The 20,969-nt window shown below is 32.7% G+C and overlaps 2 protein-coding genes across 15 annotated transcripts in view; both read right to left on the bottom strand.

The window, feature by feature from the left end:
- The window catches only part of LOC123692738 (uncharacterized protein ZK1073.1), a 48,325-nt gene extending 32,079 nt beyond the window's left edge, over window positions 1–16,246 (bottom strand). For 2 of the 14 annotated variants that reach the window (XM_045637520.1, XM_045637522.1), the window contains exons 1-2: window positions 13,458–13,642; window positions 12,358–12,523 (exon numbers count right to left, since the gene is read on the bottom strand). In XM_045637520.1, the coding sequence (XP_045493476.1) occupies window positions 12,358–12,523; window positions 13,458–13,471 (180 nt within the window). In that variant the 5' untranslated portion in view covers window positions 13,472–13,642. Of the gene's footprint in view, window positions 1–1,027; window positions 1,138–12,306; window positions 12,597–13,457; window positions 13,646–16,141 lie in introns of those variants that run through there. The other 12 variants (XM_045637525.1, XM_045637526.1, XM_045637527.1 and 9 more) reach the window with 10 other exon arrangements.
- A 2,409-nt stretch (window positions 16,247–18,655) lies between these two features.
- LOC123692741 lies at window positions 18,656–20,182 on the bottom strand. Its single transcript, XM_045637530.1, has 3 exons — window positions 20,166–20,182; window positions 19,481–19,697; window positions 18,656–18,876 (listed from the first exon to the last, which is right to left on the bottom strand). The coding sequence occupies exons 2-3, from the start codon at window positions 19,679–19,681 to the stop codon at window positions 18,715–18,717; spliced, it is 363 nt and encodes a 120-aa protein (XP_045493486.1). The 5' UTR covers window positions 19,682–19,697; window positions 20,166–20,182; the 3' UTR covers window positions 18,656–18,714.
- Between the last annotated feature and the right edge of the window lie 787 nt (window positions 20,183–20,969).

The following is a 20,969-nucleotide window of genomic DNA, read 5'->3' as shown; positions in this document are numbered from 1 at the left end:
TACTTAATTTTATTTGCTATTTTTTATGCTAATTAATTCTTAAAATCTAATTTTTTTTTTCATAAATTTTCCTTGGAATATGTATCAAAAAACATTTTATTTGCGAACATAATCCTCGACCGAACGCTTTTTACTTGCCTCCTTAATATCTACGTTTTTCATCTCGATTATTAATATTCATCTTTCCTGCACTAAAAATGCAGTTCTTAAGAATACAACGTCAAGTTTATTCTGAAACCGCTGTCCAATTGAAAATCACGTATGAAATAATGATTGCCAATTTAAATATCTATAAAATGAAGGTCATGACCTTAATACTGCATACGTGCTTATAAATGTAAACATTTTAATTAGAATGGTGTTTTTAGTTTACCAGGTTAGGTTTGAGTTTTCCAATACATGAAACTTTAATTTTAGCGTTTTCTTACTTCAGTTAGGTATACGACGTTTATTTTTAATAATTGAATCTTGTCTAATACTTTTTCAGTATAATTATGTATTCTTTGGTACCTAATACATATTATTTGGAAAAAATATCGAATAATAAAAAAGTAAAGTGTAATAAAATGTAATTATTAGAAGTAATTTTGAGGCCATAATAATTAATATGCATGTCCACTGTCCATAAATAGCCTATGAGGATTACTTCATTATTTTACGACATTCAGCATAAGGACGCTAAACTCTTTTACGACTCTTCTAAATAGCAATGGTAGGTACCTACAACCGTGCCAGAAAGTGTCGAGCAGTTAATTCGCAAAATTTGAAAATATAAATCGACAAAAGTTTTAAATACAGATCTAATAATAATAAATGACAAGTATTAATTCTAAATATTAATCATATCTCTATCTTCTAATAAGAAAGCATTTCAAAAATACAATTATCTGCGTAGGTATTAAATTTCAACAAACACTACAATACATAACTACCGACTGCTGAACAAGACACTGCGCCTGGGGAAGTCCTTTCCAATTTAACAAGACACTATTTATTATTTAAGAAAGCAATATTATTTAATATTTACCTGAGTACACTTATCGTCGGTGTCCATTTTACACCAAATACAAAACACGAGTGACGCGCGGGAACTCCAGAAATGCAATGGGATTGAAACCGATATATATTTTACATAGCGGTGTGTTGGACTATATTGTGCTGGCTTTACATTCTTCCCGAGGCATTTGAAGAAAACTGACGTTAGGACTTAGGAGTTAGGACTTAGGACACAAATATTCTTAAACTTTAACTAAGATATCTATATAATACTAGCTTACCGCCCGCGGCTTCGCCCGCTTTCTCTAAAACGATGAGATTTAAACTATTCTATCTCTCAAGTTAGATCGAACTGCACATGGTGTGCGAATTTTATTATAATCGGTTATGTGGTTTAGGTGTCCATTGAGGACAAACATTGTGACACGATATTTATATATATTAAAAGATGTATATAAAAATGAAACCCGTTAATTCTTTTTTTTTATGTTTGTGGAAGTCCAAGGATGGTTCTTACGAAGAGAAAGCGTAAATATGTACCACGGGCGAAGCCGGGGCGGACCGATAGTAAATTATAAGAAACAACTCTGCAATCTTTGAATGTCATAAAAAGGTATATTAAAAACAACAAAATATTTCGTCACTATAAACCACGTTGCTATTCTATCGTTCTTATTCACTGCTGATTTGGACAATCGCAAAGACAGCCCAAACTATTGGACCGATCGGGCTGAAATTCAACAGAATGAATGAAATCTATTAGTGTTTTCTCCTACTTATGAAGTTTATTCAAAAACGTTGAAATGCTAAAAACAATAAATAACATTCAATATTTGCAAAATACACAATGTGTAATGCGTATGTCGATTGTTATAATTATTATTTACAATGTTGTTTCTTTGAGAGTGTAAGTGCGTCATAGTGGGAAATATAGTTAGCGAAGGCAGAGTTTTATAAATACGATAGAAGTTAGAACGTATATTGTAGGTCTATAGAATATGGCTATAGTAAAAGGATGTTCTAGGCGGTTTAAGTAAGTAAGTTTTAACAAGTATAAGAAATGCTTGTTTGAACTATGGCAATGAATAAATATTAATAGTCTTGATCTAAATGAAGAATAAATGGGTTAGGAATGGATGTGATCATAGGAACACAAGTAGGAGGTGAGTACGAAATAAGCTTAGCATAAGTCGACGTGAAAATGAGAAAATGCAATTTTCTCGAAGCGCTTCGACGTTTTTTTGAACCCTCTCATAACTTGGGTTTGGATTATGCTAGATCAACAAAATTTTCGGGATATAAGTATTGTCAATATATTGGCTCTACATGAGATCTGATAACTTTTTGGTAGTGCGAGTCATATGGGCTCGTCTTGGCAACATTTTACATGAAAATGTTTTTGGTGGGATCCATATGATTAATCCATACTATTATTATAAATGCGAAAGTAACTCTGTCTGTCTGTCTGTTACTCAATCACGTCTAAATACTACTGAACCAATTTTCATGAAATTTGGTATGGAGATACTTTGATACCCGAGAAAGGATATAGGCTACTTTTTATCCTGGGAAAATGACGCCATCCCGGAAATCCCACGGGGACGGAAACTATGCGGGTTTTTCTTTGACTGCGCGGGCGAAGCCGCGGGCGGAAACTTAGTTTGTATATAAAGGTATATAATATCGATTACATGACAAAAGATGTTCGAATGTGTATTATGTTTATACAACATTTTATGTAGGTTGTAGTTAAATAGATAATTATTGTTGTTTGTCTATTTTGTCAATCATTTGTTTCAATGGCTCCCTCCAAATACAATCCTGATTTATAGATATATCTACGTTTAAATATATATATTTATTTATTTAAAAAGTTTTCAAAACAAAGTTCTTCAATTTCTCTAATAAATGTTCAGTTGAGACAAGAGTTTCTTATCGATTCTTAATAGAAAATGCTTTCCAAAAATAATGTCTAATTATTATAAGAGTCTAATTTGTCAAGAGCCTCTCGACGCATGATGTTTGAGTTCCACCAATGAAAGGCACTAGACGCATATTAACATTTATATCCGTTCGATTGTTCCGGATATCGGAGCTCGACATCAATTGTCATGTAATTAGACCGACCTTCCTCTACATACGAGTGTCTTATACGAGCACAATAAACGCTGCAGCTGTGGGCAAACCACTTGAAAACATTCAAAGTGGTAGAATTAGGAACTATATTGGCTATTTATATTTTTGGTTTTATGGCATTCAAATGCTTTATAAATATAAATTTATAAAGAATAGAAAAATTCGATCACGAGGCGGAACTCGAACGCGCATCCTTTTGCTCCATTCCGGGGCGGATGCCTGACCAACTCAGCCACTCGTGACCCGCCAGAGCAATCGAATTTATTATATTCCTTCAGTTTTGTGTCTAAGGGACACACCGCGCGCCATCTATTGAAATGATTAACAACCATCTCAACCAATATGAAGCACTTTTCAGTGAATACAATATTGTAACGATGGAACACGACCTTTTTTGTTGAATTTATATTTTTGGTTTTATGGCATTCAAATGCTTTGTAAATATAAATTTATAAAGAATAGAAAAAATTCGATCACGAGGCGGGACTCGAACCCGCATCCTTTCGCGCCGTTCCGGGGCGGATGCCTGACCAACTCAGCCACTCGTGACCCGCCAGAGCAATCGAATTTATTATATTCCTTCAGTTTTATGTGTCTAAGGGACACACCGCGCGCCATCTATTGAAATGATTAACAACCATCTCAACCAATATGAAGCACTTTTCAGTGAATACAATATTGTAACGATGGAACACGACCTTTTTTGTTGAATTTATATTTTTGGTTTTATGGCATTCAAATGCTTTGTAAATATAAATTTATAAAGAATAGAAAAAATTCGATCACGAGGCGGGACTCGAACCCGCATCCTTTCGCGCCATTCCGGGGCGGATGCCTGACCAACTCAGCCACTCGTGACCCGCCAGAGCAATCGAATTTATTATATTCCTTCAGTTTTATGTGTCTAAGGGACACACCGCGCGCCATCTATTTTTTCTATTCTTTATAAATTTATAACTATATTGGATAACTTTTATGCATCGACAGATTAGGAAAAGCTTTATATTTCTGGAAAAACATAAACGATTAAAAGGAAGTTTTATTAACTATGAATACTGCTCTAGCTACATCTTCGTACCTACTTGTTATGCATGTATGAATGTAAGGCGCTATCGTCTGTCTGTATATTCCATGATCTCCTAAACTACGTAGGAGCTGATAGAGTCATTTACAAATGCTTAGATTTTAGAAGATAGGTTTCAACCATGTTTCAACATTGTCAGTTTCAATCTCTATATTCTATCCCCTGTCAAATATAGGTATTAACATCATGATGACCGGGCCGAGTGAGATTTCCACATCGATAGTACAAAAATAACTAAATTGCTCTCATAACACTGTTACAATTACATTAGACCACGGTTGTATACAAGTACGAGGCGATTTTGTAAACAAATTGATTTTATTGAGACTCTAATGCACTATATAAATGTACTTTAACAATTTTACGGGATAAGCAAGCTGCAGTACGTATCCCAGAAGGGATGGCACTAGATGACTCGTATAGCGCTGTCACCACAGGCTGTCACCGTTCCAAACTGGAAATAATATTGTATAATATATTGTATTGTATTGTATTATTGTAAATTCATCATACAAATTTACAAAATAATGATTTATATCCAAAAAGAAAAAATTAAAATTAACTTGAGTAGTTAGTGCTCACAAAGTACAAGAAGTATTGACAAGAGGCATTATTAAACTTTATTTTAAGTCAAGTTTTCACAATCATGCTTTTGATTATACATTTCTTTAATAATAATGGACAGAATGAACATCTACATATACAATATAAACTTACATTCAAATAAATTGATCGTTTTCTAATGCGGTTTACACTTTTTAAAAATAACTGTACAATCTAATTAGCACTCTTCGCTTATTGATGTGACGTACGTCTAGGTAAACAAGGCCTCTACAATACCTAGGTTTTAAGCTTGAACTACATGTTAATTATGTCGATATAAATTAATTAGGTAGATACACGGTAGATATTATGTGACATGTAATTTTAATACTTGGAAACAAAAAAATACAATTTTAAACCAACTTATTTTCTTATAGGTCGTAGAAAATCGAAACATTTTCCATCTTTCAATCATTATCGTTCTACTACTTACATTTGTGCAATTCTTTAATTCAATTAGGTTTATATTTTGTCCCAAATTTATTAAAAAAAAATCAATAGCAATATCTATTAAAAATAAAGCATCATACGCATCTAAAATAACAGGATTCTTAAAAAATGGCGTCGTATATAATATATTCCATTCGAATAAAAACACAATAGCATTGCAAAATAGTATCATGTAAGTCATACTTAAAACGGTAGTATATGCTAAAAATAACTACGATTTGTATTAATAAAGTCCTTGTGGGATCTTTAAATAGATGCAAAGTAGGTGTGTCTTTGAGATGAACCAAAATAAAATAATATGATTTATGAATGCAGTAAATCAGCTGTTGAGTAAAAATAAATTTCGTCCATTCAATAAAATTTGAATAAATAAAACCAACAGTTTTTATGTTTTACTGTGAAATTTAAGGGCTCCTGATTTTTTGGAAAATTTGATATGCTAATATACACACCGGCACAATTAGCGGAACAAAAAAAAAGTGAGACTATGAGATAATAACGCATATATTTGACGAAAATGTAATTAGATACAAAATAACAAGTTGATTAACATCTTTTAACAACGACTTTGAAAAGTCTTCGTTATTTTTTATTGAAAAATTAAGAAATTTGAAATAAGTGGAATTTTTAGATGATTATGAACCATCACAAAAAAATAAAAATAGTTTGGAAAATCCAAAAGTGCACGCCTCATAATCTCATCCTTTACAATAAAATTGATTATTTATAAAGAGTACACTATAAATATAAAAAAGAAATAAAATAAAACAGTTGGAAAAGTAAAGAAAGCGGTACCGTAATAATTGAGCTATCTTTCTTGTGGCCCCACCTAGATCCTAGATGTGAAACTGCGCAGGTGACTACCAACTTATTTTTTTAAACCTTGGCTTATAGTAGGTATAAAGAATCGAGTTTATAATGGTGAATTTTGAGTACACTATAATTAATATAAAAAAAAATAAAGAATATATATAGATATACTAAAATTATGGAGAACAGTCGATATTTTTTTTTTTGTTTATTTAATAACAATTAAACCACATCGAATCAGACCCTGAAAAATGAAAGGGTTCTATTCCTGAGCATACTCAAGCGTAAGAAAAAAAAAAGACTCGATTAGTAAAGTATTTCGGTCGCTATCGTGTTAACAAGAAAATCCTCCGCACATACAGACACACGGACGTCCAAGACAGAACTTTTTTAAACTGTTTTTTAACTAGTTTAAATAACAAAAATGACATCAAAAATATCATGAATGTTAAAAATAGTGTTTTTTCTAAATATGTGTGTGTATGTATTATCTTACAAGTGCAATGTATGATACATAAAGACATTTTAAGTTTGAAAAATCAGATGTTTTGCGCGAAGTGACAGTAGTACCCACCTCAACGCTTCGCTTATGAGGCGTGCAAAAGTAAGCATTAAATGATTTGACAATTGGCATTCTGGATTTAACCCTTCTTTTTAGCAAGTCCCAGACATGCTTTATCGGATTCATATCGGGGGAATTTGCTGGCCACTGCATCACCGGTATACCTACGTGGCTCAGATATGCCTGTACCGATTGTGCACTATGAGCACGAGCATTATCTTGCATTAGAATAAGGTAGTCACCAATAAATGGGGCAAATGGTACAACATGTTCTTCTTAAATGTCTCTGATGTATCTATCTGCTGTCATGGTCCCTCCTGTGACTATCAATAACTCCGTGCGAGCTCTCAAACATATCCCTCCCCAAACCATTATCGAGCCGCCACCATAAGCCACTGTGTGTTCAAAATTAGACTATATTTGGCGTTCTCCTCTGTGTCTCCATATTCGCTGTCTCCCATTGATCTGTTTTAAAAGAACTCTGCACTCATCAGTAAAGAGAATCTGCTGCCATTCGTTCAAATCCCAGACGATGTTCTCGCGTATCGGTTTCTGTTCCGCTAATAATTGTGCCGGTGTGTGTATATTATTTAACACCTAGGTAAAAAGCATTTTAAAATACAATAATTCGAACGTAAGTCGATAGGTAGTCAGAGTCAGAAATCAATGTAAATATGTAAAAATGAATATTTATGATTACTTAATAATTTTTTTTAATTTACATCCTTAACAAAAAATGCTAGTCCAGCTATCCGATTGATCCTAAGATGTACGGCTCATCCCGGGCATATTTAATTACGTATTTACAAACGTTTATAGAACAATGACCGATAAATATCTTTGTCGCTACTCGCTAGTCTGACGACTCTGAGGCTGGTATTTTGGCAACGAGCTCTTTGACCGCGACGCGGACAATATTCTCCACATCAAACGTTTGATCGCTATAAATATATATGATATTTTGTTAGCCGGTTTTTCTTTTGTTGCTTATGTACAGTGATCTTTTTTATTGGAAAACATACAGCTGTGATTGCTGTTGTTCAATTGTTTAACCCTATTTCTTCTGACTTATAATTTGGAGTCAATTCTTGGGTCAAATGCATAGCCTTATAAAATAATTTTCAAAAATTCCACCACTGATAACGTGGATATTAATTAGAAATACATTTATTCTAATAGTACTTAAATTAATTACTCTATCTGTAAAATTCTAAAAACTTAATAACAAAAATCAAGTGAAAAGTTTTGTGAAAATTATTCACGTTTCAATGTTACGTTCAATGTTTCAGAGCAATGCTGGCTTCAGATGCAATGATTTTACAGACTATATTCCTTACTTAGGACTTAGGTACTTAATAAGTTGGGTAGATTAACAAAAATAAATTATCTTAGACCCCAAATAGCATACATACTTAGAAAATACTCTCTTTAATTGCTATATTTCGCAGACATTGTCTTATGTCTAGTCCAAACAGGCGAGACCGAGGTGGGCGGTTTATTTTTCATACATTTTATTTTTGCGCCTAGAACATTAAAATAAGTGCCAAATTTACAAAAAACATAATAATTTTAAAATCATTCGCATGTCTCTACCAATCACTAAATCACTCTTGATTCGACTGATCTTTTACATGTTTTGCGAGAAAACTTAAAATTTACCTTGTGTGTGTTTGCGACGAATTTTCTTTATCAAAGTAATCAATTTTTATCTTCGTAATGTCCCCTGCACTAAAACATAGGTTATATCTATTTTTACTGCACTGAAAGCGTTAGTTACAACTGTGAAAACAGTTTAAGAAGATTTATTGCGCCATTGTCTCACGTTTAGCGTATTTTAAGTCTGCTTTGACGATTTGTTTATTTTTGTGGCAAGTCCGTCTTTTATAAAAGTTCGTATACCTACTTCAACCCGATTTTACATTCAATTCCTTTTGACGTTTTGTTTTAGTTCCAACCAAGGTTCCAACTGTCGTGACTGCAAAATAGAGATTAGAAAGGAATCCGTTCTTTTCGTATTGTAGAAATTTCCAATTGTATTTCTTCGTTGCCTTTAATTAATCTATGCAATCCAACTACAATCCATATTTTCATAATAATATTATTTATTGTTTACCCTGTACAAATAGACTTGAAATATAATAAGGTATTTTAGTTTATTTGGCAATATCCACCTCGTGATATGTTTCTCGCGATAAAAAATTCGGTAGAAAAATTCATTACCTATCCTAGGAGTACAATATGCTCTCTATCCATTTTTGTATTAATAAATTATTTCATATTGTGGAAATTTCAAATTCTTATCTGGACTCTGGAAGCAATATGTAAATATTGATAGTAAACTTCTTCCGATATATTAAATGTATCATGACATACTCAAATATATTTTAAACGATACATACCTGTAGCTTATCGACCTATTTATTCGAGCATCATCGACCTATTATTTTTATTCAAATTCAAACTTATATCAGAAACATCAGAATGTATCTTTTGTCTGTTACTTATAATAATTATCATTCTGTAGATTCTCCTTTCCGATTAACGTTTCCCTAGAATTAAACTCTTGAAATTATGAATCCTAGAGCTATTATAGTATTGTGAACTAAATACCAGTCGCGGTAGTGGTCACAGTATAACGATTATGCGCAGGTGTCGAACTATTACCGATTGCATTAACTTGGCGATAAAATGTTTAGTCTGGGTATTTGGGTTATACGTCAATGGCCATCCAACAGCCAGTCAATCAGACATCGACAGGCTGAGAGCTTTATAATTTGTTAGACAATAATGCAATGGGGTATTAGTGGTCAATTCCTATTTATTCCCGGTTATTTTATTTCTGCGGTAAAATTTATAGATTTACATATAATTTTTCTAGTTGGAAATTAATTAAGCTACTAAGTACTAGTTTATAAAAATGTAAAAAAACACATATTTAAATGCAAGAATAAGAAGAATTTAGAACTAAATGTAAGTAGAGTACGCGTTTAGTTTAGTTCATCGGTCTCCGCCGCAGAGTGGCCAGCTTATCGGTCTTCTATCGGATACACTTTGGAGAGTGCGCTGCGGAACTGCACGATCTCGTTCCGCCAGCCCCGTTCTTCCATCGATCGTCGAGGCGCACAGATTCTAGGCATCGCCATATGGTGGACGTTCCATACCTATAGCGGGGTTAAGCGGTTCGATTCCACATTCTTTATTCGGACCGCGAGGGACTGGAACACGCTTCCTGAACCTGTGTTCCCCGACGAGTACAACATGGGGGTCTTCAAGCGTAGAGTGAACAGGTACCTTCTAGGGAAGCGCGTTCCATCTTAGACCACATCTAAATCCGGCGAGATTGTGGTCAAGCGCTTCCCTATTGCTAATAAAAAAAAGAGTTGAATATGTTACAAATGTTTAATGAACGAATTAACGAGTCTTCATTGTCACGTTTACAGTCGTTATAAATAACGCATGCGTACTTACAGCACGTATAATTCAATAAAAGCGTATTATGATATAATAATAAAAAGAAAAGTATATTTACATTGTATACATAAACCAAATGAACAGTGACCCAGTCAATCAAGCTGATTAATATCACATAATACCCAGAAACCGTACAACCTAGGTGTATCGGTAAATCCGATCATTCTCCGAATATAGTGAAACCATACAGGCATATTTACTACGAAATGTAGTAATGCTTTCACGGTCATATAATTAGCCTACAATATAAATATATATATGAATATTTTCTGGCCAATTATGACATTGTACTTGCGATGCGATTTGCTTGTGTACAAGTATTGCCGTTTGTGGAAGTAATGTCGTTTAATAAAAAAAATTTTTTGAACAGAGGTTCATAGCTCGATTTGCATATTAAAAGCCTTGAAAGCGGTCATCTATAGTCTATACTATAATATTATAAAGCTGAGTTTGTTTGTTTGAACGCGCTAATATCAGGAAATAGACCGAAAAATTCGGTGTTAGATAGAGCCCATATCAAGGAAGTCATAGATAATATCATCACGCAGGAGCGGAGCAATGCGGGTCAAACCACGGGGCGCAGTTCTTTGATATAAGTATGACATTACTACAAGCTGTTTCTAATTTCCATAGTGTCTTAGATTAACATTCATCTTTTAGATTTTCGCATATAAAAGCTAAAGGAGAAATCGACATCAAAAGGATTAATTGGCTTTGATATGTAATTTGCCACTAACCAAACTTTTATGTTTTTCTATTGAGTCTATACGATTTTCTCGGAACTTCCTTTCTTTCGACTCACGTGATTATTTCATTAAAATTCCTACTTCATAGTTACGTAACTAACTATGTACATAATTTAACGCATGTACTTATGGGAGTGCAAATTTTGTACAAAATGAATACACTCATTTAAATGAAATGTTTATTTGACATAGTTATCATGAACAACGTTTGAAGTCGCTTCTATTTTGATAAAAGTTTTTGATTGATGGCTAAAAATATAAAGTTCGCAATTTATATAAGAGATGGTCGTTACGTAAAATTTATTGTATCTATACATTTGTTTCAATGTTATCGTTATATCCATACTAATCCATACTAATCTAATATATAAAAATCAATGCCACTTTTCGTTGTAATTCCATAACTCGAGAACGGCTGAACCGATTTCGATAATTATTTTTTTATTATATTCCTTGAAGTACGAGGATGGTTCTTATGTAGAGAAAACGTTAATATGTACCACGGGCGAAGCCGGGGCGGACCGCTAGTATTATCTATAAATGCGAAAGTAACTCTGTCTGTCTGTCTGTTACTCAATCACGCCTAAACTACTGAACCAATTTTCATGAAATTTGTTATGGAGATATTTTGATACCCGAGAAAGGACATAGGCTACTTTTTACCCCGAGAAAATGACGCAATCCTGGAAATCCCACGGGACCCGGGACTATGCGGGTTTTTCTTTAACTGCGCGGGCGAAGCCGCGGGCGGAAACCTAGGTAGTTATTTCATAAAAAGTTCATAAACATAATATATATATAAGAAAATTGACTAGGTACCTACAGTTAAAAGGCGACTAGGTCATGGATGCTCATGGTAAGTTTATTTTGCTAATACCTAAACACAATTGCGTACCTATAACCTATATAATATATTATTTAAATACACCGGTTATATTATATTTATATATTTTTTAAATTAAAAAACATAACGATGCCTGCCGTTGCTAAGTGATTATCGTACCAAACCGAACACATTAAAAATAGTAAGATATTTTTGATCATAAATAAACACCTCGTTATGTATACACTATACCTACATATTATAGGTACATACAAATTGTTTACATAGTACCTATACACGGAGTACGGACCCACGCGTCATCGCATCAACACATTTTAAGTTAGAATTTTTGTTAAATACGACAAGAGACAAGAGTACTTATGGAAAAGTTATGGATATTATGACAACAACGTTTATCGCAAGTAATATAAGTGTACAGCACAGAAAAAGTTAGAGCATATAACCAAAAGAACACTGTAAAGATCCATTTCTCTTCTCAAATTAATAAGTAACGAAAACTTGCCTTGACCAACAGGCCAGCGCCAGCGGTAGAAATGAGATTACGTTCAGTTCTCAGCAAGCACAGAAGCAGACACAAATCGTTCTCAGTAATTTTGAATGGTACCTGATTACAGCATTTTCTCGGGCAGACTAGCAAATGGTAAATGTGGCTCACCGATGACAGCGGCGTCGGTATGCTGGACGTCCTCAGCATGCTGAGCCGCCTGCGCTGCTCAGCGCTGAGCGACGCCCGCCGGCTCCTGTCAAGGTTGTATTCCCCAGAGTCAGCGGAGTCCACGCTAAGACCGCGGAAGAGGTTCGGACGAAACATTTTGATGACGCTAGTTTGTTAAAAGCTTGAAAATTAGTTTCGCTTGCGATTGTGGTTAGGTGATTCGTGGTCGTGATTAGATGCTGAAAGTGAAAAGTGAAATTCATTGTTTTCCCGCGGAATGGTTTGCACAGATAACAAAAAGTGTTCTTTTTATATTAATGGCATAAACAATATGGTGACTTCATAAAGTAGATAACATATAAACATTCGATTCATTATATTTGTTAACATTATAATATTTTGTTATCTAATAATAAACACTAGTTATAAGTATTATTTATTTTAATATTTTGAAAAAGAAATAGGACAATATCTAGAACTATAAAATAAAGTATAACGAGTGTGTTTGGTGTTGAGTCTAGAAGACCGGTGTTCCATTTTGTCATCTATTATTTTTAAAAGATTTTGAATTTATTCTTTTAACATAACATTAAATATATCTTGTCTTTCGGCATTCGTCGCGTAAGATCTCGCGGTGTGCCAAGTCGTTATCAATGTTTACGAAATATAATAACATACCTAATTAGTTTTTGTTTATAAACGGTACTTAAACTTCAATGAGAAAGTTTACCCTACACCTATGACCTAAATATAAGATAAACGATGAATATTTTTATAGCAAAATTATAAATTTTAAATTGATCCTATTTTGAATAAAATTAATAAGGTAAAAGTTTAATTTTCAATTTGAATTTAGAATGAATGAATAATATGAAACAAAGTAAATGACGACAAATTGAGAATAATGAAAAATCACTGAAAAATGATAATGAAACAGAATGAGTTTCCAAAATAACATGCCAATTTAAAAAAATAATTATTTAAACAATACTGCTAAAAGTACAAACCAATTAGTTACATAAGATTTATTTGAAAATCTTATAGATAATTTTATTATTTATTTTTTATGTGAAAATGTGCATGACATTATCATAAATCACCTTTTCCTTTCCATTGTTTTTAATAATTAAAAAAAAATCACTCAATCACATAAACTTCACAATATCACCGTTCCTTTGCCAATTAAAACAACAATGCATAAATTAAAAAAAAAACCGCGTAGGCACGCCGCGCGTGAGTTTTGGCGCCAATTGTGAAACGTGTTGGTTCCGTCAATAGGCGAGAACTGAATTAGTTTCTTCAGGAGACAGTCGCTAGAACTTTTGATCTGCAGCCAGTAGGTAGGTATAATAGTTACGTTGCACAATTATCTATCTGACATTTAAAATTGGATCAGACGCGTAGATTAGCGAGGAGAAAATAGAGATATTATTTTCATAATTGCCTTTGTAACAGCTTAGTTACATATTTATAGAACTAGGTACGATAGTATTACGGTGGAATATATAGTGCTATGAATGTGGTTGGAAAGTGAGTGATAAACCTAATAAATAGTAAAACTCCTTCAAATTCCATTTATGTAATCATAAAATATTTTAATGATACTTACTTAGATACATTTAGAAATTATAATAATTGCTCATAAATATTGCTTTTTAATGCTTTTTAGTGGTCAATATTGTATTTATATATATTTAGAGGATTGTTAGTTATAAAAGTATTGCAATTTATTTCAATAACTAAATTACATTAAATTTTATCTTGCTTTTCAGTACTTACATACTTACTAGTTAGTAAGGTATTTATATATTTTTTTGTATTTAAATGATAATATGTGTTAGACGTAACTAATATTTTATAAAGAAATCGTTCAGTGACGCCGATATCAATAGAAAAAATATTGCAGTATATGTCGTATATGTATCGATTTTTAAATAGTAGGTAGGTATAGGTAGGTTTAGTAAGCCAGAAGAAGAAGAAACATTTTTTGCATTTATTGTGCTGTATTTTGTTGGAAATTTTCTTTAGTTATAGGCGTGAAGACACGTTGTTGCCAATTTTAAAAGGAAAGATGCTTCGAAAGATGAGACTTTTCTTCAAGGTCTCAAAATTCGCAAACACCGCTTGAGGAAGTTGGTTTCAGATATCCATATCTAATACCTACCTGCGTGGGATCAAAGTATGAAGTATCTAAATAGGTAAGTGTTTATTCTAGTAATTTATAGTCTATATTATCAATTATGTCACATCGAATTAGCTTAATTTAATTAGCAGTTTCATTAATAGCCTATATTAAACGTGTCGTCGTTTAATTACTTAGAGCATTATTAATGCTCTAAGTAAAGTTTAATTAGCTGCCTGAAGAATATCCAGCCCCTTTTATAATTATTTAGGCCTTTTATAATTATTTTAATTAAAGTGAATGTTTTAATCATAACAATATAATATCTATTTTAATTGGTGAAGGTTCACTGCACTCATAAACAATTAATGACCGTACTCATAAAACTTTTAATAATTCTCTTGATAGCTAATTTCATAATAATCTGGATCGATCATTATTAGAAATAGACATAAAACTATATTTCCGTAACATTTTCACACAACAAGACGTGTTAATGTTCCCGAATCTAAAACAAGAGTCACTTATTATATTGAACGACTTGGCGCGCTGATTTAGACGACATTTGCATTGTGAACAAAAATAAACATTCAAAATATGACGTATGAATTCGTTATATTTTTTAAATGTGCCATTCGGTATAGCCGCTTTTGTTAAAGAACTGAATAGTATAAATGCGAAAGTAACTCTGTCTGTCTGTCTGTTACTCAATCACGCCTTAACTACTGAACCGATTTGCATGAAATTTGGTATAGAGACATTTTGATACCCGAGAAATGACATAGGATAGGTTTTATCCCGGAAATCCTACGGTAACGGGATTTTCTTTGAAAACGCGGGTGAAGCCGCGGGCGGAAAGCTAGTTATAAATAAAGAGAAAAACTCACATTTTTTTTTTTTGGTTTTCATGGCAAGAAGATGTGAACTCACATTTTCAATGGTACAATTCGATGTGGGTTGCAATGGAAAGGATTTTTATTTTCTCTATGGTCTATGGTTCGACGAATTTTTAAATTAAGAATCGACTACCTATTGAACATTGATTATACAAATAAAAAAAGTGGATTGCAATCTATTGCAATCGAATCGAAACAATGTCTTTTATCTATGATTCGACGCATTTTTAAATTAGGAATGTTAAAGTAAATACTTACGACTACTGAAAGAAAAAATTAATATTTAATTGTTCGATTTAGTTTGATCTAGCCACTAGGTAGTTTGTAGCATGAAGTTTGTAAGATTTTACAATTTTATTATTCAGTGATATGATATGAATTATGGAACATTTTATAATTCCTTCTAGGTACATAACTAAAAGAGGAAATATAGTGGATTACAGCTAGCACTAAGAAGTGTGAAGACTATAGTCATCAAAAACCATGTAGGTAAGTACCTGACATGTTAGGAACATGATAGGTATATTCTATTCATTCATTCCTACAATAATTTACCAATGTGAAGAAAAAGAAAACGTGAAAATATATAGGTAGGTCTAGGTATATTTATCATCGAAACAAAATACTTTGCAGTGCAATGAATTATGTTCATAAAATTTTAATACTATGCAAGAAACATAAGATTATACACGTATTTATTTGCTTATCATCACCTGTATCATCATCAATAACCAAACCATACCGTGATTAGCAAAAACCGACTTACCCTTTCAAGACACTCCCTATGACGTGTAAAGAAATCTGCAATTCCGTTTAAATACATAATATTATTCCTCAACACTTCACAGCACTAACACTGTTTACATGCACTTAGAATGTCATTAATTGAGATTGTAATTATTCGTATAACCACAAAAGTGGGTAGGCAATTAACGCGTATACAGGTTGTTCCGATAATAGATAATACTGTATATATATTATATTTTAAGAGGTTCCGATACTCAAGTCTTATCATATTATTTGAAAAGTATTTTTTCTGTGATCTTTCGCTTTTTGATTTAAGAAACAGTATGTACTAATAGTAAACTACTGCAGTTTTATTTTGTCTAATGTTATTTTTTTATTTTCGTAGTTAAGTTTTTATCTCAGCTTCGACAGAACAAAATTAATGAATCTGTACAGAAATATTTTTAACCGATAGGTTATAAGACGTAACTAAGTTCTTGATATTTTTTTAGTGTGTAGGAAACTAAGTCCGGTTCGAATATTTAATTAATAATACATTTTTTAGAAAGCATTAATTCATACAAAACATTAAACACAAGTTAATTACTTCAAAAAATGTGTGACGTAAAGGGTTTATTTAGATAATACAGTGTCACTAATATTTATCTATCAACACATTCCCAATACTTGGGCGTCGTTCCAAGTCAACTCAGACTCGAATGTATAGACATAATATTAAACATTGCAATCTAGTTTAAATGTTTTTACCACAGGTTTTTACATTTCTATTAACCACATTAAAAAGGTTAATTGGTTGCAATGTTTGTTGCGGAAGTTTTTTGTCTTGACAATAATTGAAGTCCTGTGTCAGTGGCAGATGCATTGTGCATGCATCTGTTTCACTGATCGATTTTATTTAGGGACAATTAGGTGATTAGCCTTTTGTGTCCTTGCAGACCGAGACCATTATATTTTCTTCTCCACCGGGATTCGAACCCAGGACCCTTTGTCTCTACCACATCTACGCTCCCACTGTAATATTATTTATAGATATTGTAATACTGTATCACAGTATTACAATATCTATAAATAATATTGTAATACTGTGACTGTACCAAGGAGGCGGGTCTTGATATAAAGGAGGGACAAATATTTACCATAGGTACCTATAGATTCTAGCATCTTATAATATTTTGTTCTTCTGACTTTGCTAACATACCAGAAGAAGAAGAGGTACGGCGGTATCGCCTTTTTAACGAAATATTATTATGCTGTTTAAATATATCTGTAATTAAAGTTAGAAATATACGCACATGTACAATTGCGAACATGATATAGCATTACATTAACAAACACCCTATATAACTAACTAAGTAGTTAAAACCGCTTCAATCCCGCAGGAACTGAATGAGTTAATTGTTTCTAATTTTATAGTAAGACTTGTTTATCTATTAGTCTGTGGCAAGAAAACGTGTACATAAATGCCTTGTGTATAGTGATCTTACAATCATCAATTAAATAAGTACGGCAAGCTTGAACGAATGTATTGTAATTTACAATACCTTATCATTGAAAGAACAAACCAATAATATAGGGAAAAAAATAAAAAGACAGTTTCTTCTATAAAATTTTATTGAACTCTTATTCAGCAGTAAAATAAACGAATGAAATCAATCAGCTTAATTAAAATCGTTAATTAAAATTTATGACTTCTTTGACTTCTTATATTATCAATATTCTTATAATTATTAAAAATAATTTAAAATCACACTGTATCAAAACATAAACTCTACTTATCAATAATATTATGACCCCAAATAGATCTCGATATACTTACCTTAAAACAAAATAGATGGGTCACAGTCTCCTGTGTATGCTGCATAGCAATGTCTAAGTAACCTTTGATAAAATTCATACACTTATCTAATATATAAAAATCAATGCCACTTTTCGTTGTAATTCCATAACTCGAGAACGGCTGAACCGATTTCGATAATTCTTTTTTTATTATATTCCTTGAAGTACGAGGATGGTTCTTATGTAGAGAAAACGTTAATATGTACCACGGGCGAAGCCGGGGCGGACCGCTAGTTTACTTATAAATTATGTTATATTATAATATCACGTAATTGCTTATTATTGATAATGACAATTACAATACTGTAAATTTATTTTTGAAAGTTTAAAGTGGTTTTAAATACTTACTAGGTAGGTACCTATATTCGTTTTAGATTCGATTTGATTTTTCCCTTCGTAGATTCGTCGTAGGTCAAAGAGCAGCTATTCCATAACTTAGAAATTTCGTTAGATTTATAATTAAGACCTAAGATAGGTAACGTCGGTAATGTTATTTAGATTTTTTTAAATAACTTTTATACATATACATATCGAAAAATGTGGATTGCTTTATTCTCTCTAAATTATTTTGACCAGCTGAACGAGATCCGTGTATCTCCATATTTTTGAAGTGAAACTTCTTTAGGTGCATTGAGAGTAAAATTTCAAGGTCGCGTCATGGCAATACCGTCACGTCAGTAAGGCGACAATTTTGGTACGTTTGAATCTTGCCAAAGAAGTTTCACTTCTGACACGTGTCGGTTCACACCCTCTTTTTTATGATCCATCGACATTAGGCGACGGGCAATAAGCTCGAACTGTTCCAGAAAGTTCCTCCCCTGGGTACGCTTTGATCGCCACACTGAAGTACTTATATCCAACACCACCACGAAGAATTATTGGAATACTACCATTTGTTTCTATCGCCATGCGGGAAATCTAAAAAAAAATAGTTAGGTTCTGCATTATTACTAGTAAGTATAACCTTTTCTTGTCGTTTGGGTATAAAAGTTTATTATTGACCTATCTAATTTTTATGGAGCACTAGCTTCCGCCCGCGACTCCGTCCGCGCGGAAAAATTAAGAAAAATAAAGATTTATTTTTTCTACGTATTTTTCCGGGATAAAAAGTATCCTTTTTTATGCCCAAGATAATAAGGTATAATTATACCAAGTTTCATCGTAATCGAACCGTTAGTTTTTACGTGATGCATTCACATACAGACAGACAGACAAAAATTTATTTAATCACATATTTGGGTTTGGTATCGATCCAGTAACACCCCCTGCTATTTATTCTTTCAATATTTTCAAAGTACAGAATTGACCCTTCTACAGATTTATTTATGTATCTTAGATTAGTCGCTTGTGTAGGTTCCTTGTATAATAAATAAATGATGTCACCCGGGAATAATATTAAAGTTTTGAAAATGTATCAAAACTCACAAACAATTAGGTATCAAATTCTACTTCCAAATCATTTAATAATTCATATTTGCGTACATTTATTTATATTTGTAATTATTAATAGGTAGGTACTTACAATACAATCAAACACGCCTTCACAATACAAATGATGACCGATCGGCTTAGCTGCATATTTGAACTTTTTGTTATATACCCGCTTGTCCATATCACCTTTTAACCGTCTGTTAATACCCTGGTAAATGTTTTTGTATGGTGATCTGATGTAGCGAGACGTTGATGAAGGCAGCGGTTCAGGGTAAGGGTAGCCTTTGAACATTCTTCGATAGTTTAATCTGTGGAAATGCATTTTAATTTTATGCAGGTAGGGTCCCGTGCAGTGCATCATGACAGTACGGAGAATCTTGGAGAATCTATACCTGTACCTACCTAGGTACCTATACCTACGTAAAACATCTTAAATTCAGAGGAATTGTCTTTACAAGAGAATTATCAAGAAAAATATTATGATAGCAGATACAAAGACTTGTACTAGGTACTATGTCGTGATAATAGATTAGTCCGTAGTCGAAATCCTACTAATATTATAAATGCGAAAATTTGTATGGATGTATGGATGTTTGTTACTCTTTCACGTAAAAACTACTGAACCGATTACAATGAAATTTAGCACACATATAGAGGGTAACTTGGATTAACACATAGGATAGTTTTTATCCCGGAAATCCCACGGGAACGGGAACTATGCGGGTTTTCCTTTGCAAACGCGGGCGAAGCCGCGGAATCTAGTATTATATACTTACATAATAGGTCTACCTAAGCCATAATTTTGCTTTTGTTCATATCTAAACGTCTGGTCGGAAGCTGCGGTTGCCGCAAATAAAAGGTAAGCGTAAAAAAGTTTCATGTTCTATTTTATACATTACTGTTCACATTTCATAAAATATATCCAAACAAAAAGTTTTCAAGAATATTTTTAACGATCCTGCGGTTACCGAAACTATATTTTTATTACTAAAACACCTACCTACGCTCTAACCACATAAAAATGTAATATTTCACGCAAAGTTCCTAAAAATAATTGCATTGTTATGTAATGGTGTTGAATTTTTTACGACGTAGGTACATAATAATAATCGTAATTTTTTGTACATGAAATACGCCTAGCCTGATTATGATTTGCAAAGTTTTGTTCTATTTAGATCTTCTGAAATATTATTTGTACCTACCTATAACTATTTTATGGCCTAGAATCTAGAAACATAGGTACGGACTTAAATACGTACACTGGAAAGTCTATAAGTTCTACTCTAAGAGCAATAAACCTATAGAGTTCTTATATTGAGACAGAACAAAATACATATTTTCTAATCTACTTACTCTTAGTCAATAACAGCATAAGCCAGATTGAGATAGCGATAGAGTATCTGCACTGTCTTCAAACGTAGCGCGCCGGCAGTCAGTTTGTTTTCCAACCAGCTGGTGGGCTCAGTGCGTCAAGTGTTTTTAACGAAATATTTAGAAAATATAAAGTGTATAGTGTTTCTTTTTATTTGTCAGTGTGCTAAAATAACTATTGTATGTTTATCAACCGGCTATCACTAGTC

This window comes from Colias croceus, chromosome 6, assembly GCF_905220415.1.
Source record: "Colias croceus chromosome 6, ilColCroc2.1".
In the NCBI taxonomy this organism is placed as follows: domain Eukaryota; kingdom Metazoa; phylum Arthropoda; class Insecta; order Lepidoptera; family Pieridae; genus Colias; species Colias croceus.
The sequence above is the reverse complement of the archived record's forward strand: the minus strand, read 5'-3'. Positions and strand labels throughout refer to the sequence as shown.